At 35.9% G+C, this 25,178-nt stretch overlaps 1 protein-coding gene across 5 annotated transcripts in view; it reads left to right on the forward strand.

The window, feature by feature from the left end:
• Window positions 1-2,460: 2,460 nt before the first annotated feature.
• Window positions 2,461-25,178, forward strand: part of map4k5 (mitogen-activated protein kinase kinase kinase kinase 5) — a 50,391-nt gene continuing 27,673 nt past the window's right edge. For 3 of the 5 annotated variants that reach the window (XM_079843460.1, XM_079843462.1, XM_079843464.1), the window contains exons 1-3: window positions 2,461-2,648; window positions 3,427-3,608; window positions 9,912-9,969. In XM_079843460.1, coding sequence (XP_079699586.1) covers window positions 3,501-3,608; window positions 9,912-9,969 — 166 coding nt within the window. In that variant the 5' untranslated portion in view covers window positions 2,461-2,648; window positions 3,427-3,500. Of the gene's footprint in view, window positions 2,791-3,426; window positions 3,609-9,911; window positions 9,970-25,178 lie in introns of all 5 variants that reach the window. The other 2 variants (XM_079843461.1, XM_079843463.1) reach the window with 1 other exon arrangement.

Consider the following 25,178-nt stretch of genomic DNA (forward strand, 5'->3'; position numbering starts at 1 on the left):
TTTTCACAGGCATCAATAACTAGATTAATAGATTTTAATTTAAATGCTTTTTAGTCATACAAATGTCTCTTAAAACAACAACAACAACTGAGCTTTTTAATGTGGCTCAATGAAAAATTCAGGCATGATTATTGTCAGGCAATGTTTTCTGTTGTTTGAGGACTATTGTTTTGTGTTACATGTGCCCCTGATTCTTGAGATAAGGGACAAAACATGTCCTAAACACAAATGCCCTATTTATGTTTAAAAGTAAGAAAATCAACTAAATAAAAATACTTCAAAGGTTACTTCTAAAGGAAATTTGTATACTCAGAACATTTATTGATTTTTTTAAAAGCACACTCTATACTTGGAAACACGTGTATGAGCATGTATGAGCTTTAACTCTAGCACTTAGTATCCTGCTCATTGTGGATCTCACAGTATAGGACACGTATTCCTGGAAGTTATATATTTTTTAATATATAATATATATATATATATATATATATATATATATATATATATATATATATATATATATATATATATATATATATATATATATATATATATATATATATATATATATATATATTGAAGTCTCTGCAGTCACAGCTTTAACATGTCAACTCCGTTATCGCAGTGTAGTTTCTGTAAATAGTTCTGTAAATCTTGCCATTTTTTATATGTTTATTAAGGCAGCTACAACTGGGGGGTGGCAAAATTGCTCCACTGTACAACACATGGTTAAAGTGGGAAAATAATTCAGTTTTGTCAACTCCATCAGACGTCGACACCAGGTTTTGTCTGACGGACAACAAGTGCTCTCAAAAAGTCGTATTATGTGATATTATGTTGGGTTTTTTGCTTTTTGTACATGGGGAATTCTTCTAATGTTGTTTCATGATTCTATTTACATATACTGTATATTTGGCCCCAGCTGGACCTTTGTCAGCACCGTCAGTATTTGTCAACTCCATCAGTATTTAACACCGTCAGGTGTTTTTGTTAATTTCGAAATAAATGTCTTATTCTTTTTTTCAATTTATTGTGTAAACCTTTTAAAACATCAATGGAACTACATGATAGTGTGTCTTAATTAAAAAAAATGTAAGTAATCAATCACACAAAATATTTGACATTGACTCAAAGTAAATAATTTAAATTAGTTCAACCTGAAAAGTTTAAATCCATGCAACCACTTAAGGTTGATCAAACTAATTATTTAAGGTTGGAACAAAACAATTGAACAAATGCAAAAACAAATGATTGTCACCATTGTTGAGATTCATACACTGATTCTTGATATTTGTATGTCTAAGTAGCTTAATTTAAAACCTTTTTTGCGCTGTTTTTATTTTTTAATCTGCATGTTATTTGATTACCCCAACTGTCCTTAATGTCGTTCTGTAGAATCACATGGCTATAATTATAAATACTATAATAAATAACTAATTTTTCAGTGTAAGAACATTGGTGATATATGTTTAATATTAAAAGGAGGGAGGAGAATTAAGGAATTTAGGAACTGGATTGTTCATAGTGTGAAAACATTATTTAAAAAATATATATATATTTTATGACTTATCTCCATACTGAACTTACACTGTTTTTGGATAGATTAAATCAACTAGCATGCTTTTTAGTACGTATGTCTGATGGAGTTGACACAAATTAAGTTATGAAGTAGGCTAGCATATTATTTTTTAGAATTTTTTTTTCTTTCTAGAAATAACAGGCTTACGGTTCCTTATCTAATACCTTTGTCTACAAAATACCATTTTTAATAACATTTAATAATGTTAGTTTTTATTTGTAATCTAAAACATTTTTGTCCCTTATCTCAAGAATACGTTTGTTACATCTGCTTTTCTGTTTATTTAATAAGCTCTGTTCTTTGCTGTTCCCGATGTACCAGTGAATTTGAAAATAACATGAAAATGTACGTGGTTACGTGGCGTTCTATTATAATAATCATTAGAAATAGTAATATTCGTAAACGTCGTGTGGCTGAGTAGCCTATCCATCAGATGGCGCTAGGCGAACACTGTAGAAAAGAAAAGAAAAGAAAAGAAAAGAAAAGAAAAGAAAAGAAAAGAAGGGCCATAACTCGTCTTTTACTGAAAGACAGTTTTGTCAAGTTCGTATATGCATGCACTATAGACAATTTAAAACAAGATGATATCAAAATAAACTATAGCCTACACATCTTGAAGACACATAAATAAATAAATACATAACACCAGCTAATTGCTTTATATATATTGTTTCCATTATTTATTTTGCAGTGTAACTGACTGTACTATTGTCTACCAGCTACTACCTTCACTACAATGGTACCATTATTTCTCGTGCAAATAATGCACAGGGAAACCGAGTGAATTAAAGTGAAATAGATATTGTGTAATGCTTCAACATTGTGATTGATTTTATAAATCGTGTTTGCCTTTGCTGTGTGAGTGGTGTATCCGTGTGTTTGTGTGTCTTTCTCTCTCTCTCTCTCTGTGTGTGTGTGTGTGTGTGAGGTCTGATCTGGCTTCAGTTGAAGTTTGCGCTTCTCTCTGTTCCTGTTTGGATGGTTTTTTTCGACGCAAAATGAACTTCGTCATTTAGGAAAACCTTTATATCTTCATGAGTTCAGCGGGCAAATATTAAGCGCACAAATGGTGAAGTTTGAATCAAAGTTTTTAATTTAAGTGATTTATTTCGTGTTGTAGTTTGACGCTGTTTATAGCGTTAGCATTAGCTTCGGCTGAACTTTACGGCCACACAGAGCAAACGGCAGTTAAAAACACTCACCAGCTAAATGCAAGTATATATCTGTATAATCTGGGTTATGCGTTTTGAACATATTTGAATGAGTATATTTTGTCTTTATATAATGAAGTTTAAAGCTGAAGTGATTATGTGAGATTAGTTAGCAGAAGTTAGCTGAGTTAGCTTCATACGCGGATATTCAAGCAGAAAATTTACTTTAATTTAATTAAACTTTAAATAAATGAATCTCCCTACCTTACTATGTGGAGGGAAACTGTTATTACAATTAAACAACCCAACTGTTTTTGACAGTTCGGATTTGCCATGACACCCGTTAGTAATTTAAAATGCGTCCAAATAACTGAAAGTAAAGCTTAAAATCTCCTGTATTATATATATAAAAAAAAATAATTTTAAAATGAATAAACATCTGCATAAGCTGCACTATAAAAAATTGTTTGCTAATAGTTTTGCTTGTTGGAAAATTCCTTATAAAACGACTTTAACTTATTTTTATTTTGTCCATATATTGCTTCTGCAATTTCTTCTCACATAGGATTAACTTTAAACATCTAAGTTATCTGTTTGTCTGTCTATCTAATTATCTGTCTCTCTGTTTGTCTGTCTGTTAAAGCTTAGGTGTGCTGGTATTAATCACATGATGCTCTGGTTTCTGTTATTTTTCAGGGGGATGAGGACTGCAGGTCTGTTGTGAAACTGAATCTGGGTCATTAAAGTAGTAAATCCTCCAGTCCGACAGCATGGATCCGCTGGGCCGGTCCGGAGGGGAGATTCAGCGCAGAAACCCGCAGAATGACTTTGAGCTGATCCAGAGAGTTGGCAGTGGAACCTATGGAGACGTGTATAAGGTACTGGACACATTATACTTGAGACAACTATCTTATAGAGAATGGGAATCTACATCACATTGCATTATATTCTGTGTAGTGGTCGCCATATTTTAGGACACAATCAGGAGCACACAGTGACAACAATCACAAATCTGTTTTATATTAGTTTTATATATGTATTCAACTTTTTGAGAACTGCTTACATTTGCTTAGAATAAAACAGACTAATATTTTAATCTCTAATCATTTTAATTCCCCCCTTTCGAACACAGAATTGATTTCTCTTTTGCAGCATATTGCAAAACTGCTTAATGTTAAAGAATTAAGCCATTATAGACATAACAGTATGACTTTCTGCAAAACTGCTTTGAAACAATGTGCACTATGGAAAGTGCCATACAAAGAAATGACTTGACTTGAATTAATACATATCTATATAACAGATATATAAATATAAATTATATAGTCACATTTTGGTTGAGTTGTTTACCTCACTGAGTTTCACTGTCACTGTGGAAAGATGAAAAATCACACATTTTCCATGCTGGCCATGAGAACGGCTATGGAAGTTGATGACGTCAAGTTCCCATTCTCTGAATCCACTTTAGACAGTAACATGGCAACATTATTATAAGCATGGATGTGTGTTTGTTTGTGTGTGTGTGTGTGTGTGTGTGTGTGTGTGTGTGTGTGTGTGTGTGTGTGTGTGTGTGTGTGTGTGTGTGTGTGTGTGTGTGTGTGTGTGTGTGTGTGTGTGTGTGTGTGTGTGTGTGTGTGTGTGTGTGTATTATTTAGTTGGTATTTGCCTTCAGTTTTAGCCAGTAATATTTCATTATAATATTACTGTGGTTGTAGTATTTGCATGTTAGGTCAGGAGTTCAGCTGCAGGTACTTTGTAGGCCACCATATGCATATAGAGGGCTAATGATATGAAGTAGTAGCAAGAGAAAATAATAATGCATTTATGTATTTAGTTAATATTTTTATTTTTGAGCAGTTTGGGAAGCCACAAACTCTTAAAGTTTGGCAAAGCTACAGTCATGAAATGTTTGACTTTTTCTCATCATGCCACATGTGGAATGTGAGCGTCAGTTATCCTGCATAGATTTAAAGTTCTGAATGTTAAGAGACTCATTCTTTACCTTGCGTTATCCTGCCATGTGTTCATTTACTGCCTTTCCAAATCCCTCAAGAGAAAAAGAAAAAAGGCCATATAAGGTCGGAAAATGTCCCAGTAGCAGCTCCTGTGAGAAGAACAAGCTTTTGAGTATATTAGTGACACGTGTGGGTTTCTCGTTTCCTTGAAAAGAGCGGGGGGTTTTTAAACTTTGGTTAGTGTTCATATGTAAGTAAATGCACTTAGCAAACACTCCTGTGTGTGAAGGTTTATGTTGAATCTTTTGAAGATAAAAACAAACAAAAAATAGAAAGCATTATGAAATTAAATATTAGGTGATGAAGTTGGTGGCAAACATCTTTATTACTATTTTTGCTCATACCTGAGTAATAGATTTGAACAAACTAATAATTCTTAGTGTTGAACACCGTTTGTGCTATAGTCATGTATAATACCTCAAATTGTGCAGTATGTTGAGATGATGTGTGCTATTGCTTTAATTTTTAAGAAATCATACATATGATTTTCACATGGTTTATGACCCAGAACACCTTAGCAATTGCATGGCAACACCCTGGCAACCACTCAGTATTCACATTGTACGTACACACGCGTCTCTTCAGAAAATCTAGTTCTTGGTTTATTCTAACTATAAGCTGAATGAATTTTTGGAAGTTGTGTTCATAAGTTTATACAGAAAATGCAGTAGAACCAAATATTTGAAATGCAAAAGGCATTTGGGATCTTTTGAGTTGAAATTTAAGTTGTACTCAGGAGATTTAATGATGATAAATCATACTCTCATACGTCTCATGGAAACTTTGATCAAAGATTTATTAACTTGCATTTGGCTTGAGTCTGAGTGCAACATGAGTGTTTAATTTGTTTATTTGGAGACTAAACACACACACACACTTTCCCCCAGGAATTTGGATATAGCCGGCGGTCTGGAAGTGCTTGAAGATCTGGTGAATGCTGTAGTTTCCATTCATTCAGCAGAGTGTGTGTGTGTGTGTGTGTGTGTGTGTGTGTGTGTGTGTGTGTGTGTGTGTGTGTGTGTGTGTGTGTGTGTGTGTGTGTGTGTGTGTGTGTGTGTGTGTGTGTGTGTGTGTGTGTGTGTGTGTGTGTGTGTGTGTGTGTGTGTGTGTGTGTGTGTGTGTGTGTGTGTGTGTGTGTGTGTGTGTGTGTGTGTGTGTGTGTGTTACATTTACTGTTATTGATTGCTGAGCCCAATTCCTGGCTAGGTATGTGGCTGCTGGTTATGTGGATGATCTGAGGGTCTAGCATTGATCCAACCCACTACATTAGGGACTTTATATATGGTCTACAAAAAGCGTCTATGGCCTTTATTTCACATGAGGGATTTAGCAAGGAAGTAAAATGTTAGTAATTCAGCGGAGCCATAATTTTAACCAAACATCCAATTCGACAACAATGCAGTAAATAAATAATAAAATACAGGGTAAAAATCACCAAGACAATTTTCCCACTATTTTTGCATTAAAAAAAATAGTATTTTATGTACACCAATATTGTTATTTTGAATAATATTTTAAATTGTTGAAGTTTAATGAATTCAACTGAGTAGACATGCTTTTTTATTATTAAAACTAAAAACAAAGTTTTCACAGCAATATGTTTTTATTAAATCATGAAAAAAAATCATTAAATTAAATCATGTTTTGAATAGTTTTTTTTAATTAAAAGTTTGAATCACATTTGTTTACAATATTGTTTAATTTAATACCAGTAGCAAAATTATATTGTTCAACCCTAGTTGAGAGATCAAAAGGGCCCAGGGCTGGTTTACTGGCCACAAACTAGTTAAGGAATTGAAGAGTTTCGTTGCAAAACGAGATATATCCATTTTGAGAAATGTTGGTTATTTGACATTATTATTTAAGACATCAACAGTCAAGTTCATTCACAATTTTTTGTACATTAAACTATTACTTGAGCTCAGTGAAGGCCGGGACACAATATTCTTCAAATCCAGGATATTTTTTATTTAATTTTATGTCCATAAATAAGTCAAAAACCATGCCAAAATGCAACATATTTATCTTAACATTGTCAAACATCTTAAATTGGTTAAAAAAACAATACATCATAAATATATGGAATAGTATATACAAAGATTGATTAATAATAATAAGATTCCGAGTTAGTTTTGGTCAGAACATACACAACATAACGGTTTTTTTTTTTTTTTTTTTTTTTTGCAAAACGCTATATATCCACCTTAGGCTATATTCTACTACTGTAATACCATTAAGAAAAGCTAGTGAATCAATGTTTTGTGTGTGTGTGTGTGTGTGTGTGTGTGTGTGTGTGTGTGTGTGTGTGTGTGTGTGTGTGTGTGTGTGTGTGTGTGTGTGTGTGTGTGTGTGTGTGTGTGTGTGTGTGTGTGTGTGTGTGTGTGTGTGTGTGTGTGTGTGTGTGTGTGTGTGTGTGTGTGTGTGTGTGTGTGTGTGTGTGTGTGTGTGTGTGTGTGTGTGTGTGTGTGTCGGCATGACAGACCAACATTACTCGCAGTCGCACGATGACAACAATTAATCTTTGGATGTTTTCCCTCCCCTGAATGCCTTGCCCGTTTGTCTTCTCCCTTTGATGATTTTCTTAAGATGCCTTCCTCTTTCTCCCAACAGCAGCTGGAATGACCGGCTCCAATCCGTCATCGAATCCATAACGTTAGCTTGACTCTGAAGCTTTGATTCTCTGACTGACAGACAGCTGTTGATCAGTGACGTAGCCTACGTGACTGACAGCTCGCCTACAGTATAAACTGGTAAACGTTTTTTAGTTAGCCTATTGAATCCTATTTTTAAAAATATGTTTTTTGTTTTGATATTATCGTTAAATCACTGAGCAAACTCGGAGCACTTCACCGGCGGTGAATCTACTCCTCGCGTGACATCCTGAGCTTGCGCAGCATCCTGAACGTTCTATATCGCACTTTGTAAAGAAACTGGGCTGGCGGATATCGCGTTTTGTGAAAAAATACATTTTGTAGTTGGCTTAAAATGTACATTTTCAAATCTTATTAATGGCAGCAATTCACACATAGATTAAGGTACATCTAAACAGTGATTTCCAATAATAAAATCCCAATGTCAAAAAATGGCGTTTATCGCGTTTTGCAACCAAACTCTTCAATTGTATCCTGCTTCATAATGCAGTATATAGTTTACAGATTAAAATTGTGTTAAGATGCATATGGGTTTAGAGCTACCGTTTTCTGGCCTACTTAGTAATAATAATGTTATCTGATTTAAGATAAGAGTTATCTGGTTGAAATAACGATACTGCGACTGATACATGGTGCTACTGGGCTTTACAGTACCAGTGTTTCCCCTAGAATTTTTTCCAGCAGCGGTGCTGTTACGTGCCGGAGGTTGTTACCAAGCCGTCGGGGGGTCCGGAATAAAATAATAAAAAAAAAAACTTAAACCATGACTTCTGGCAAGTTTTGTGGATAGAAATAGACATTTTGAACATTAAAATCCAAATTAAGCTTTTTATTAGTTTAAAAGGTGACTAGCTTATAGCCTATTTTACTTCAATAACCTGCAGGGACGTGCAGAAAGTTCCTAAGGGGCAAGGGCTCAAATGTAAGAAAGGGGCAATATGTAAAAAAAACCACAAAAAAAACCAAAGTGTTTGGATACTATTTTATGTTTTTGCAAAAAGTCTCATGCTGATCAAGCCTGCATTTATTTAATCAAAAATACCAGAAAAAAGTTTTTATTAATCAAATATATATATATATTGTTGTTTTGATTCACATTATGGCTCAATCGTCACCAAGTTTATTAGATGCTGCCCCTTTAAGACGCAGATCTAAAATCATTCTCCCTTTTACGCCCATTTAAGCTAAACTGTGTTTAAGTGAATACTCTCCAAGCCTGTCATTTTGAGATATAGGCTATTTTTTTGTGTATTTGATGGTTTAGTCGCGCACACGAAGCATATGTGCAAGTCGGTCCGTTTCGCAGCGTGCGTACACACACACACACACACACACACCCGCCTTGAACTTGGAAACAGCGTCTATTGCGCGGATTATTGTGCTTTTCATTTAATCAAACACGTTCTGCAATTTAGCCAAAGTGGAGAGTGCATTTGACAACAATCACGGATTGTGGTGAAACTGAGGTTAAAAGCATGTTTGGGGAGAAATGACAGCGCGCGCTGTGAAGGGAAGGAAGTTGTGCTAGACGATGCGCGAGCATAGTTTATAATAGTTTTACCTCATATCTTCTTTTTTTAATCCTTGGAAGCGAAAATAAGATTAATATCACAGCCCTGTGATATTGTGAAAGTGTAAGCAGACTACATTTTTGTTTGGTTCTCTGGCCATCGTCAATCTCTCTCTCTCTTTTACAGTGTGTAAGTGAATGTCGTGATATTACTGATCATGTGAAGATTTTGCAGTGGCGCTGAAAATCCAGCGGCGGCGCTGCGCCGCTGTGAATACATTGTAGGGGAAACACTGAGTACAGTAAAGATAGAACAAAGCATTCACACACCAATACCAATTCACTTTGTGTGTTGTTACCGATGAAGGGCATTGGCAAGAATTGGTGGTACGTGTGGCCTGAGCCTCAGTGAGACAAACACACATTGTAACTTCCTTCCAAAGATTTGCTTTTTTTCTCTCAGATGTGAACTTGTCTTGTTATCTCACACATACCCACACAATCATACTTATTACTTGTTTATTGTACCTGTTTATCTTACTCAGTCTTAAGATACAGACTTTTTATGCACTGACACCTGCAAATCAAATGGCAAGTTACATGGTTCACACTGTGAAAGGAAACCTGTATATGTCTGGGAATTTTGGAAGTTGTGATTTCTGGAGAAGGTGCATCAAATCGTAAAATGTCTTTGGGTTTTGTGATTGCTATTCTCTGTAAAATTATTTTATATATCTAGTAATCATAAATCATTTGTGGAAAAGGTATAGAAAAACACAGGCCAAAAAGTGTGGGAACCCTAAAGCTAATTGTTTAAAAAAAATAAATGGATGACCCTCAAGTCTCTTTTCTGTGTATGCTCATGTGTTTTGATGGCTGTCGACCTACTTCCATTTGGAAACGATGAGACGGTTTCCACCACATTCCAGTGTTTTGAACGGAAACTATTCTCGCTCTTTCTTTTTTTTTTAATCATTCTGCCCTCCTTGTGTTTGTATTCTGCAGGCTCGAAACATCTCCACTGGAGAACTTGCAGCAGTGAAGATCATCAAACTTGAGCCTGGTGAGTATGAAGAAGACATTCTGTTGTGTCCAAGGAGGTGTGGTGTGAAGTTTGTGGTGAAGCTCACATGACACATCCTGTTTTGTTCTTACCAGAACAGCATGAAAGGAGAAATTAACTTTAACATCCATGCTGGTGGATGATGTGCTGGGCGTACGATATGTTATTTTAAAATATTTCCATACTGGTACATAGCTGAAACAATTGCTGCATTTTTTCAAAGGTCACGAAGAGCACTATGTAGTGTATTGAGAGGAGATCTCGACCTCTATTAACAACATACACTTCTTACTAATGGTAACTTTATAATACAACAATAAATAACCCACACATCTAACTGGCAAATACCATGTAGAACCCAATATTTCTGCGATGAAACACAAATGTAAACACTGAATCCATAAGAATGTAAATCGGCATGGTAAAATAAAAAAATTATGTCTATAATAATATGAAAGAAATAGTTGAATAGGTTATGACATTAATTTGTGATGTTATGTTGTGTTTATTGTGCATTGACCGCTATTTATAATTTGCTGGGATGGTCAGTTGAGCAAAAAGTTTTCAGCACATCTTAACTCACAAGGATACGTCCTTCCGAGTTAGTTTTTTCAAAGTAGTCTGGCAAGACCAGTCTACATGTGAACGCAAGTCTGTTCTTTGGAATTGAGAAAGAGCCTTTGTGTGGTTACTGTTACCTCTGAGTTTCCCACTCCGGGTTGACTGAACTTACTCCAGACCGTGGTTTTAGGTTTGGGTTAATCTACTGAGAGTTTAACTGGATAGGATTTGTTTCCCGTTTATTGAAAGTATGGTTTGTGTCAGCTGGTCAGAGAAGAGTCAACGTTTTTTGAGCGCAATTCACATCCAGCGGTAATTCAAGGAAAATGTCCGAATGCGCCAAGTGCAACATGGATTCGGTCTTCCAACCTTATGATTTTGAATCATTAACGTAATATGAGCTTATTTTGAAGAGAGAGTGCGCGTGGGGTAGGGCTCTCTGCTCGTTCTCTCTGTCACTCTAACATGCACCCTATCACAAGCGCAGCAGTCATCTACATTACTTATAAATCACAATAACTGATCAAATAAGGCTTCGGCGGGACAAATTCATTTTGGCGGACAGATGCGTGTGCTTTTTAGAGCCTCTGACAAGTGTTTTCCTCAGCGCATAACTTGCATTTTATATCCATATCTGTAAATGTTTGAAATTCCCACAAGCATTTCCATTTTGCACATTCTGACAGCAAGCTTCTTGTTAAACTTCACTGATGTCGATAAACGAGTGCCGGTGGGTGCATGCGCAGCAAACAGATGGAGCGCAGTAGAATAGGAGCGCAATAATTCTGATAAAACATTTTGCTAAAGTATTTTTTGTTGTTAGAATAGAAATTAAGTGTAGGTTTAAAATTAACCAGGGGTGCACTTACGTTTTTCCGTCTGGTTCTCATGAGAGCACCTGGAGATTAGTTTTGGTGCTCACTGCACATAGTGTGATCCATTAAATATAACTATAAAAAATAAAATGCTTAATAATAGCATTATTGCACTTTATGCAGCATTTCTGTAGTACCGAATATATTCGGTACCTACTAATATAGGAAGCTGCTTTCAGTCGCTTCCATGTTTATCTAAGTGCAGGGCTCTGGACTAACTAACTGCAAAAAGACTATTTAAATATGAATCGTGCGTGCCTCTGTGTGCCACGTTCTGTTGTCATGCTCTCATGGCTTTGTTTGACATTAAGTATCCCAAGAGATAACTTAAATCATTAAGAGTCTGATGAAAGGAAACAAACATGGTGGTCTACCATGAGTCAGATTTTAATTCAGTCCTATATATATTTTGGGTGTTTATTATGTTGACATGTATATAGGATGAGACTAATGGCTTAGTGTGTTTATCAAATTGCAAAGACTGCAGTTTAATTAAAAAATATATTTGTTGTGTGTTTCAGAATGAAGTATGGCACTATGTGTTCATTTACACATGATCTTGTGTTTTCAGCGTCTCGGTTTGCTGTAAATGCTGCTCCATACAAACTCATCTCTGCCTGTGCTTTGAGTTTGGGATGTGCAATCGTGTTTCCAGGCTTTTAATGAGAAGCGCTTCTCTAACTTTTCCCCTAACGAGCCTAATGCATTTTAGATTATGGGAGGCACTTCCGTTTTGGGGAAGTTGCACTCAATAATACTGAAAGCAATAATTTCAAATCATAAGGTTGCGCTGCGAATAATCCTTATCCAATAATCCCTGTCAGTTTGACTGAATGAACTCTACATTTCAGACGTCAGGAGAATAATGTAATGCTTGGTTTTGTTTTGTTTTTAAAAAGGACATCTTTGGCATTTCTTACCCCTCACAACTAACTAGGGCTGGGTAAAAATATTGATTCATCAATGCATTGCAATTATTTGTTTCTCAATTCAATATCGATTCATCAAATCCTATGAATCGATTCAGCCCACCGGCCAGTGGCGGCGCTGTGGGTAACACTCTAGTGAGAGCGTTCAGCGCGGTTTCGGCGCAGAGCCTATTTTTGCTGCGCTGCTGACGCTCAATTAAAGTGAAAGCACACTTTTAATGGACAAAATAAATAAGATTTCACACAAAAGGTGCTCAAAATGCACACAAGAAGCACATGCAGTGTGTTTTAACAAGAACTGAAGAGTGTCAGAAAAGAAAATTAAAAATAAAAAGATATTTGTAGAAGATTTACCCATTAAACCGTTTTAATTAATTAGCTTGGGTGAAAGTATATATATATATATATATATATATATATATATATATATATACAGTGGTTAAATTGGCTTTTGTAGGGAGGGGGAGCCCTTATTTACGGTGAATGGTCATTCAAAATCGCGCCGGAAAAATACTTAATGTGTTTTTACACCAAAGGGGCTCTTTTTCCAGTATTACTGTGTAAGTTAGAGTTGAGTTATTCAAACAAAGAGAAATACTTTACAGTTCACTTAGGACCACAAGCAGGTTTTTTTTTTTAAATCAGTGAAGTCCCAAATTTGAGGTAGTTAGGGGGGTTCGGGGGAATGCTCCCCCGAGAAAAATTTGATTTCTCTGATCTACATTATGTGCATTTTTAATAAGTTTGAAGGCCAAAAAATGAATAATAAATAGCTTGTCAGTGGGCAGTAGATTATTTGACAATACTCCCCTAAAGATGAGTGTCCCTGAAAAGGGTTGGGAACTTTTTTTGACCAAAGAGCCATTTTTTTTTTCATTTTTGTTAAATGCATTTTTCCAAAAGAGCCACAATCAAAAATTATATAAAATTATTATTAAAAAGCTTTTTTTTTCCCAATAAAATGTCAACAATAGTAATTATTAGGTCCACAACTAAAAACAAACAATTATGCAGCAAACAATAAATAAGTTGCAATATGGAATTAATTGTGCAGGGCTCTCACTGTGAGGTTGGCCAAATGATGAGTATAAATCCTCTTCGTGTGTGTGAACGCCCACAGTGCTTACATCTACTATGTTTATGTGAATACTCGAATACTTTTGATAGCCTATATTTCTGTGTTGATTTGGCCGTTTAGGCGCGCAACCGAAGACAAAGGCTAGAATGCTTGTCCGTTTGTCCGTGTTGCGCTCGGAGCGCGCACAGCATCCTGTCAGTAATTCAGTTGTCTTTCGTGACTTATTATGCTTTTATTGTTTATTTTATCATGACACTCGCGAACAGCACTGAACACACAACTTGAATATTATGATAAACTTGTCATTAACTTCGGTAGGCTGCACAACAAGGGAATTGTAATTGGCTGCTTTTTTCTGCAGAGAACGGATCTCTGTTGATGCGTGTGTCTAATATTTTTATCGATCATGTTAGTAAATGTTAGATATGTTGGTAAAGTGTGAGAGACCTGGCGAGCCATAGGTTCCCGACCGCTGCTCTAGCAGTTCGCGGATTTCCATGGTAACTCACTGTGACGGGTTTACCTTGATGGCTGTGGGCGCGGTGCTGAACCAGAGAACGCAGCGATTAATGCCTTATGGCATCTGATAATTCCATATAGCCTGTATTTGTCAGGAGACGAACAATAATTAAAGTCTAATAATAATATTTCGTGCTGAAGGAGACGGAGCTGAGCTCCAGCAGGGTGTGTTGTGGACCTGAGGAGGCGGAGCTGCGCTCCGGTGCGCTCCGGCCCAATTTAACCTCTGTATATATATATATATATATATATATATATATATATATATATATATATATATATATATATATATATATATATATATATATATATATATATATATATATATATATATATATATATATATATATATATATATATATCAGTGTTGTGCGTGAACGAGTTCAAAAGAACGCGTTCATTGAACACGCTCATTTTTTCGTGAACGTTGAACTGAACGCAACACATTTTTTAATAAAGAACTTGAACGTGAATTAGTTCACATTATGTGTCATGAACGGCAGACATCACTGTAAATGAACGTTGGAATTTGTTTTCCATTGAAAACTGAGTGACATCTGTTTTCTCTTTTGAAACGCAACGAGATGGTGCCGCTTAAATCATGTCTCACCAGACAGAAATGGTTTTGACATTGTGTGCGCAATGCATTGCGGGCAACGTAGTGTCCGGCTGAGAATAGTTGAATAGCATACTGGCTTCCGCACAACGTTACCCGTGATGAATTGCAGCAGAGCGGGGTAGGCATAGCAACGCCGCGTAGCAGGCAACGACGAGAGCGCGGAGGGCTAGAGGAGCGAGAGAGAGAGGAGGAGAGAGAGAGACAGACCAAAGACGAGAGTGAGAGAAAGCGCTGCAAGTTTTTTGTGCCTTTGAGTTTTGCCTTCATTACCTTCATTCAAGAGTTTTGCTCATTTCATACACACACATATGTATATATAATATCATATATATCAAATAATATATACATATTTCATATTATATATTCTTTTTTTAATTAAATGCTGGTAGATTTCATTGCACTAAGTATAGAACTGGTCTACCTTGTCTGTACTGCTGCAAGTTTCATCACCTGGTAAGAAACCCACAATTGCAGTGTCATGAGCAAATGTCTACAATGAGCAGCTTCAAGGAACGTATAGTGATTTCTAGCTCGTAGTGTGAAAAAAAGTATTTATTTGAATATCTCACGAAAAAAGTAAAATGAACTGAACTTTGAACTAGTTCAGAATTAAAATTGTGAACTTTGAACGTGAACTGTTCACTTTGAGCATGTATGAACTGAACTTGAACTAGTTCAGAAAAGCTGTGAACTGGCACAACACTGATATATATATATATATATATATATATTATATATATAAACATTATTTTAGGCTACACAGAGAGGTCTAGGCTCTAGCACTATAAATCAAACAAGAGTGTGCGTTTTATTTTTGTCTACGGAGTTTGCTGTGGGTTGTGCCGATGGACGATATCATCGTCCATCGTGATGGCTGACCGACATCACAATGGAGCGCCACCATCGTGATGCCACGCCCCCGTTGCGAGTCTGTTGTGAGTGCGACGCACACTCATCCTCTTATAAAAACTTAGCAGGGATTGCTCTGTAAATTAATTTGAGATTGTAACTAATGCATATGCTATTTTAAATACTGTAGTCAGATATATGTATAGCCTACATTTTGAAATCATTTGAGGCTGAAACATCCATAAGCATGCGTGTTTATTTTAGCACTTCCGTCAGTGAAACAACACAGCCTATAAAACATTTAAACGATTTTCAGTAAATAATGGTTACCTAAAGAATATAAGAAAATTTAATATTAGTAAGAAAAATATTTGATTCATACTATTTCCCCGCAAAGATGCTTCATTACCGTTCTGCGCTTTAAGAGGAATGGGACACAAGCTGGATAGACACCTTTCAAATATATCTTTGTGTTTTCTCCTTATGTTGCAAGGCAACACTTGTTGTAAAAGGTATGAAGATCGGATTTTATCTTCCACAAGGTCAAGACATTTAGGCAATGTTTGATTATTCACACCCAGAGAAAACGAAACTAAAATCACTGCAGCGTGTGTGTGAAATGCGCTATTCAAATAAACCAAACTTGACGCGCATTACCAAGTTTAATAACAAGAACAAACTGTGTTAAATAAAGTTTGAAGTAAAAAGGTATTCGTCCTACAGTGTTTTTTATACTTTACCACAGTAAAGGATGTGAATAGTTATAATAGACTTAATTATAAGCAAACGAAGTAAAATAACGAAGTCATTTTTTTAGAATAGAAAATAATATTTTTGTAAAGAGATTTAGGCTATTAAAATAAAAAGAGCTCAACTCTTAAGTGGAATGAACCTATTTTTTCCCCCCTCACGTGTAAGCTAGCGGATGAGTCATTATTTGGGTTAGTAAAAATAACGAAATTATAGTTTTAAGTAGAAAATAGTATTTATGTAAAGAGATAAATACTAGATACCCCCCCCCCCCCCCCCCCCCCCAAAAAAAAAGACGATATCATCGACCATCACGATGTTTTACTGTAAACATCATCAACTGCCAATTTAGGGGACATCGCCCAACCCTATTGCTGTCTTCTAAACATTTCGAAGTATGAATGAAACCACATGATCGCAGTTTTCTTGGTTGTGTTTGTCGTTTACCATTTACATGCAAATGTTGCAGCCTACACCTCCCCATGTTAACAAAGTTTCAAGACTATCAAGTTTATAAATGACCACCTTCTAAAAACAAATATAGGCTAGTTGTCTTTATAAAGAAATGCTCACATATGATATAAGTGAGCATTATATGTAGTATTGGAGCCGCTGCTGTGACGCTGTACAAACGCTTCCAGTGTGAATACTCTTGCATGTCTGCAGCTGCAGTCACGGTGTAGTTACGCTGACATGACGCTCACGCACTGCTCACGCTTGCAGTGTGAAACGGCCGTAAGCCGGGAACAAATGAAGAGGTGGATAAAACCAAAGTGGTCTGTAAGCATTGCCACACTGTTCTTAAACTTTAGAGGTGTTAATAAAGCACCTGTTTGTTACAGTTGTGGTTTGTATTCAACACATGTACAATATTGTACGGTTTGTTCTGCTAAATAAACCATGACAGGAAACATGCTGGGGTCAATTTGTTCTTAAACATTGGTAATACTGCACACATTATTTAAAAATATACTCAGGTACTTCATTACTTGTGTATTTACTTATTATTGAATCGATATCGAAGCTAATAAATCAATATCGAATCGAAGCCTCAAGAATCTAAATCGAATCGAATTGTCAAATTCCTAACAATACCCAGCCCTACAACTAACAGTTCAATATTTTTTTCCCACTGTTTAATTGGTTGGGGATTGACAGGCCTTTATCCACCTTATTTTGAAAGTAAGAGAAGACGTGGCCATTTCTTTAACGTCTGAGGCTTCCGGTTATTTTAGCTGTTCAAAAACAGCCTGTTATGCTGCTTGAAATTGCAAAAACTGGCATTTCTTATATTATTTGATTTTATTATCATGATCATAAACACACTGATGATTTGCCCATTTACTGCACTTTGTTGTTTTTATTCTAGTTATCTTCTTATAGCAGTTAAAGGTAGGGTTGGGTATCGTTTGGGTTTTTTACGGTACCGGTGCCTGAACTGATACTTTAAAAAAAAGAGCCACTAAACAACGGTGGATGACATTAATGAATGGCTTTTTATTGAAATTGTTTTATTTATTTTTATTTAAATTGAACAATTTATTAAAAGTGTAAAGTATACTTAAATATATAAATATAAATAAATACAAAATACAATTTACTTAAATTCACAGTAAAACCTAAGCCACCTGACCCAACTACAAAAGGCCTAATTTAACACTAAATAACAGTCAGCAGTAAGGGGCGTATCTACTAATGACGGGGAGAAGAGATCGCTCCGTGAATGTCATTATTCAAAAGATACGACACAGGACGGACATTAGCCGGGCAACGACAGAAAGAGAGATGGCAGATAAACATCAAATGCGGAAGATGTCTGTGAAACAAAAGAAGGCTTACGATCAGGCAAGAAGTATCAGCTTTCCAGCACTGGAGAGAACTCAAAGTGCGAAGGGAGAGGTTGCTTTATTTCTTCTCGATAGGCAAGTAACATTGATTGTTTCACAGAACTGATATATGCTGGCTTTTGCTTGAATATGCTCGTGTGTCATGTGTGCTTGCTTGTCCATTTGCGATCGTATTATCGTTCACTTCAACGATTCCACGTTCCACACCGCATAAGCCTTGAGCGTCTAAACCTCCTCACTATCTGTTTCAAGCATCAGCTCCCAAAGTATGTCCGAAAAGTAAGATCATATACTCCTAATATAAGTTTGTTTCCTTTGGTTCCTCTTTTCGTAATATGTTCATTAGTTGGACTGTCATGCTCGTGCTATCGAGTTGTTCATGAGAACTGTGTTTGTGTTTTTGGGATGGAAGGGATGACTTTGTCACTGAACGTTCCACCTGGAATACCATATTAACACACATTGCTTTCACTTATTGATGGCTGAATTCGAAATCGCCCCCTATACCCTTAAATGTGGCACTATTTGAGGGGACAGCCATTTGTAGTGGTGTCCGACATTGCACCGCAATAACGAGTGTACAGCCGATGTACACACAGCGGCTGTCCGAATTAGCTCACTTGTTTTCATTCACTCCTTCAAGTGAACTGTATTAGTGGACTAAAGTAGGGAATAGTGATTGAGGGTTTAGGGGGCGATTTCGGATTCAGTCAAAAACATCATACCCTCGGACGGCTGGTACAGCCAGGGCCGGCGTTTGCTATAGGCGAGCTAGGCGGTTGCCTAGGGCGACAAATGTGTTGGGGGCGCAGCCAGGCGCCCTCTAGTGGCGCCCTTAAACTTACTTCCCATTAAGCATAGAATTAAAACAAGCGAAATAAAACATACTGTTTATTAAACATGATCATCCTTGGGCGCCCCCTCAGCCGCACGTTTAATTACTTAACCTGATTATTAGATTGAATTGAAAGTGAATATTGTCTAGCACAGGCGTTATGTCAGGCTAGTGCTCAGCACTGGCGCGTTCTTCAAAAATGAAGCGTCTAAACCCTCGAGTGCACAGGGACGGAAAAAGAGAAAGGCAGACGATCAAAAGAAAGCCCAGTATAGAGGTAAGTCTTCTCATCTCAGCCATAAAGGTGTCAAACGAAATAAATTTACTTCGTATTATCGATATTATCAACTAATATTGGACGGCATTGGACGTTTTATTGCTGTCACTAAGCTATCACTAGCTAGCTAGTTATCTACATATTTCTACGCATTTCACTGACAATAAGGAAATCCAGACGAGACAAATTTTAATGCTGCGTCAATTTTGAAGGTGAATAGAAATGCCAGAAACAACTGTTCATCTTTTATTATTTAAGATAGGCATAGAGCTACAAGAACTTATATATTTTAATTTTGTAGTGGTAAGTACAGTGTATCCATAATAGCACTTTTGTTTGTAGAGGGTAAAGTTAATCCAGTTTATGGGTCATAATTTGCTTAAGTGTCTTTACAGGTGCTTAAGAGAGTTTTTGCACAGTTTATGGAGTTAATATTTGGTAAATATCCTTGAACATTCTTTCTAGCATTTGTGTATGACCAATTTATTGCAGTTGATCCTTCAAGTCTTAACTTTCTTGATTAAGTGTTGGAGTGACTATAAAAGCATTTTTGTTTGTTCATCCATAGTTTGAGTCATAATTTGTTAAATATCCTCCAACTTTCTTTGTAGCATTTTTGTATGTGCAATTTATTAGAGTGTATCATTTAAGTCATAATTAGCTTTTTAAGTCTTGGAGTAACAATAGGAGCATTTTTGTTTATATAGTTTTTATAAATACTTAACCCATTTGTGCCCAATTTTTTCTGAATGGCATGTTCTGCATTTATTTTCCCCAGGTTTTTGTATTTTTTCTTGAAAATCGTATTTGAATCTGTGGCAACTATAGTGGGCAAATATGTTGTATGCAGCCCTTCAATGTCAAATATGTATAAGAGGAGAACATTTAGCATCTAACTCAAAATAACTGCTTTCAACAGATCAATCTTTATTCATAATCAAATTTATTATGTTTGACAAAAACTATAGATCTGTTGTAAGATGTGTTTTGTTTAGATGATTCTAGAGACCTTCATGATTATGTTGATATATATATGTCAACAAAAAATAACTAAAAAAAAAACTCAATCTCGCCTAGGGCAACCAAAGAGCTAGAGCCGGCCCTGGGTACAGCAGATTCCACCATAGTCGTTGCCTGGGTTGCGTATGTGTGGGGCGGAGCTATCAAAATAGTGGCGTGTTTGTTTTGGTGATTTGAAATCAACATCGGTTACCAGAAAGCACAAGTGCATTGCAAAATAAGGTGGATAGAGAATGAAGTTATTGTTTCACAAGTGTCCTTCAATGCTTTCTGATGAATTCTGAAATCGGATGAATTCCGTTTTGTTTGCTAGCAGCATCAGCCTGCCTCAGCTTGTCAAAAATGCTTTTTTACTGTGGTGGTGGTGGTGATAGTAGGCTAAACGTTTAAACTAACATATATCTATAGAATTTATTATAAGCAAGACAAGTCAAGTGTTGATTTGAGAGGCTAAATGGTTAACTCACTGTTGGTCGTCACTTTAAAAAACTAAAACTTTAATTTAACAAACAAAAAAATGCTTCAAACATGCTTTTCTAAATTAACTTAATAAAGAAACGAAATATAGCTACTTTGACATTAAAAGCAAAACTATTTTAATGGCTGCAACAATGTGTAATAGGGAGGGTTAAAAAAAACAACAACAGAATTTTGATAAGCTCTTGGACACGGGCTGGGCTAGGGCCTCAGCGTCTCGGGCTAGGGCCTAGATTTTGAGCCCCATGCAGGGCTCTAATCAGATTCCTTGAGTTGAACTCTGTTAGTGATGCAGTGTCATGTGAAATCAAACACCTGAAGTTGTTGAGATGTGGTGGCGCCAGAGGAACATCTGGACAATCTGCATACAAAAAAGGGGAGAGTCTGAATCTGATCCACCTGGAAAGCAGGTGTGAGTTTTGTGTGTGCATTTGCAGGTGTGAGTTGCCTTTTTAGAAACGGACTTGTTTTTGTATGTTAGTTGCATTTAAAAGAAGCCCATCAGCTGCAGTTTCTGTGTGAATCGGTGTGTGATTGTGTAGAGTTGTGGGTGACTTCAAATGCATCTCATGGAGAACTGAAAAACTGACACTGTATTAATAACTTTTGTTGCAGTAGCCACACTGTTAACTGCTGCAGGAAAGAACAAAAAACTACTTTGATTGAGCTAAGACACTTGTTGATGTAAAGGACAGTTTTCTTTATTTGGTCATTGGCTTGTTTACAGCCCACCCCATCGAAATGATCCAATCAGATCGTAGCAACCATTTCTAACCAGTGGGATGTCTGTCAAGAGATCTTTTTTTTTTTTTTTTTACTGTGGATGTCTGGGAACTTGAGAGTGGTGGTTTTTGTCATTGTTTGGTTTGTGGAAATGTTAAATATGAATTCCAACTATACAATTTTTAGAGCATGAATAATTGTGAATAAGATGAAATAATGTTTTCCCTTATGGTGTATTTTTAATTTGGGATCCATTTGATGATCCTTTCATTTCTAATTTTATCACAAACAGCTGGCTAATTATTCTGCCGTAGATTTAGATTGTGTTTGGTTTGGTTTTTGGGGCTATTCTTGTGGATTCTTGCTGATCTGTTTTACACAAGTTCTAACATATTGGATAGTTGATACAAATTTCTAATACCAGATAACAATTTGTTGGCAGATGATTTAAGGAGATCTGATCAGTAGGGTTGGGTACCGTTCACATTTTAACCGGTATCGGTACCTGAAATTCGGTACCGGTACCCAACGGTACCTTTTTTCGGTACTTTTGGGATGTTTACATAAATGACTGTAAAGAACCTGTAAGTCATTTATAAAAGTGTTATTGACATTATGCCAGAGCTGCCCTGGTCGCTTTCTGCCATTGTCTGTGATGTTTGATTACTGTAATATTTACTAGTAAATAGTAGGCTACTAGGTACTTAATTTAATTAATAAAAACAACCATATTATTATTTTTTTCTTTTTAATTTAATTTCTATGAAAAGATTTCCCACAAATGATGTGTTATGTATTTTCTGGTAATCAAATGAAGACATAAGACATTCATTTAATTGACTTTTTTTGTCAAGTGCTGCACAACTGAGTTTTATATGGTTAAAATGAAAACATTTATTTTTTAATTTTTATTAAAATATTTATTTAAAAAAATTATTTAAAAAAACTAAAAAAATTAAGTTTTGATGATTTATTATTATTACATTGAGACGTATCTAAATTCTACTGTACAACAGTAATTTATTTGCCAAATTAGCCGAACTTTTATTTTGACAGGTTGTCATGAATTTGAGTTTCTGTGTGTTTATGATATGACGGTCGTTTTTCTCAAATGAAATGCTAAAATGCTCATGAAGTGACCGTCACATGCGATTCTGAGTGAGTGTGAGGTAAACCCATAGACTGTAAACCACGCGTCTACGCATTCATTCGCACAGAGACACGCATGATTCGTATTTAAATAGTCTTTTTGCGGTTTAATATTCACTGACACTAGTCTCACAATATGCGTTCTCAGGTACCGACATTTGGTACCGATTGATTTAATGTGAATCGGTACTCGGTAGTACCGACGTAATTCGGTCGGTGCCCTTAAAAGTACCGAGTTCGGTACCCAAACCTACTGATCAGTGACATTATTGTTGAGTATGAATGTTTCAAGATAAGTGTGGCTTTTTCACTCAAGTTTTTCTAGTTTTAAGTTTGTGCCTTCAGGGCTCCAGAGTGCGACTAAATGGTCGCATTTTGCGACTAAAATGAGAGTGTGCGACTGAATTTTACATCCAGTCGCACATGTGTGACCAGTAAATTTGCCTGCTGTCGGTACTGGAGAAATTAAGAAAATACACTTACTAATTATAATTGATAGACGTTATGTCTGGAAAATTCTATCTTTGCCAGCCGTTTCTATATGAGATAATATTAAACCATTTGTCCGTGATGCATTTTTGCTATTCGCAATCCAGAAGAGAGAAAGCGAGCTCTCTCACGTGGAGCTACAGCGAACACAACACCACAGTCAGCTTTAATGAGTGACGATGGCCAAGAGAACTACACAACAGTTTAGTCTGCTTACTTTATGTGCTGTGATATTAATCTAATTTTATTTTCGATTTTGGCTTCCATTTTCCAAGAATTATAAAAAGATGGTATGAGGTAAAACTATTCCTATAGCCATGTTCGTCGAGCGCGACATCCTTCCTTTCACAGCTGCGCTGTCATTTCTCCCTAAACCTAAACTAAACGTCAGAATCAGTGATTGTTGTAAACTGCAGTCTCTACTGTTGCTAAACTGCGGGATGTGTTTGATAATAAAGAGCTATTAAATGCACAATAATCCGCGCAAAAGACGCTGTTTCCAACTTCAGGGTGGCTTATGTGTGTGTGCTGCCGACTTGCACTTTATATTTTAGGCTTCGTGTGCATAAATAACCATCACATCACATAAATAACAAATATCCGGTGTCAAAATGACCGGATTGGAGAGTAGTTATTTTAACAGTTTGTATCTTAAATGGGCGTAAATAGTTTGGAGAAATAGGAGAATGTGATATAATTAGTTCTACATTCGATCGGTCTTAAAGGGGCAGCGTCTAATAAACCTGCTGACGATTGAGCCATTAATTCGAATCGAACAAAAGGCAAATAGAAAATATTCACATCTCTTGAATTAATAACTTTAGCTTTTATAAGCATTAATCTATCAATTTATACAGTGAAAATTATGCAGTGTTATTTTACATTTCATTACTTTATTAGATTTCTTTATAGGTTTGTTCTCTACTGTAATATTAATGTTAAGACCTTCCGAATGCCTGCACACTGGTCCATTTACAAATAGATGTTTTATATTTTTGTTCAAACTTTGCGGTTTCTTTTGCTTTAGATATTTTACTTTTCAGATTATAAAGCCATGTTAATTATGTTCTTAATTATGTTTAAAAAAAAAAAAAAGCAGTATGGGTAAGAGTAGTAATACCATTAAAACCTTAACGATACCGATTCCTATTATTAATACAGTGGAAATTAGTAGATTTGGTTAGCATGTTGATTTACGGTGTGCGCCCCTAAAACTTCTGGTTGTGCCCCTTAAATTTTCTGTTGGGGGCCACTGTGCTCCTAGTGAAAAAAGTTAGTCTGGAGCCCTGGCCTTAATCGTTTTTTACATTGTTACACCAAACGTTAGAATTGAATTAAATCCTTCCTTATATGTATTTCCCAGTATGATAGCTTTTGGTGTAAAAGACAATTATAAAAACAATTTGGTGACAAATTGTTTGGAAACCACAAAAACTTTACATGGGTTAGTGGAATTGAAACCACACATATTATGCTGTAATTATAGTGTAATTAAGAAGATGCACTATAAGAAGATATATTACCGTTCAAAAGTTTTGGGTTACACTTTTTTTTAATTAAAGAAATCAACACTTTTTTTTATTGAGAAAAGATGCATTAAGTTGATCAAAAGTGACAGTAAAGACTTTGCATTGTTGCAAACACAATTTCTATTTCAAATAAGTGCTGTTTATTTGAACGTTCTATTCATCAAAGAATCCCCTAAAAAAATAATTATTTTTCAATTTCCACAAAAATATTAAGCAGTTTTCAACAAAAGACATGTTTTGACGAACCAGCATATTAGAATGATTTCTGAAGTATCATGTGACTGAAGTAATAGCTGCTGAAAATACAGTAATAAACATTTAAATTATACATCACAATATTACTGTTTTTACTAGGGGTGTAACGGTACACGTATTCGTACCGAACCGTTTCGGTACGGGGGGCAAATGTGGTGTAATCGCTCAATAAGTGTTTCAACTGCGGAAAGATCTCAATATAACTGCTTGTAAACAATGTCATAGCATCACATTTACCTCTGCCAGTCATTCAGTGTCCACAGCTGTTAGTTCACTAGAGAAATGAACTCTTTCACTAAATATATGCACTATATTAGCCTATATACAAGGAGGAAAATAAGTATTTGAACACCCTGCTATTTTGCAAGTCCTCCCACTTGGAAATCATGGAGGGGTCTGAAATTGTCATTGTAGGTGCATGCCCACTG

Source organism: Gobio gobio, assembly GCF_949357685.1.
Source record: "Gobio gobio genome assembly, chromosome: 18".
Classification (NCBI taxonomy): Eukaryota; Metazoa; Chordata; class Actinopteri; order Cypriniformes; family Gobionidae; genus Gobio; species Gobio gobio.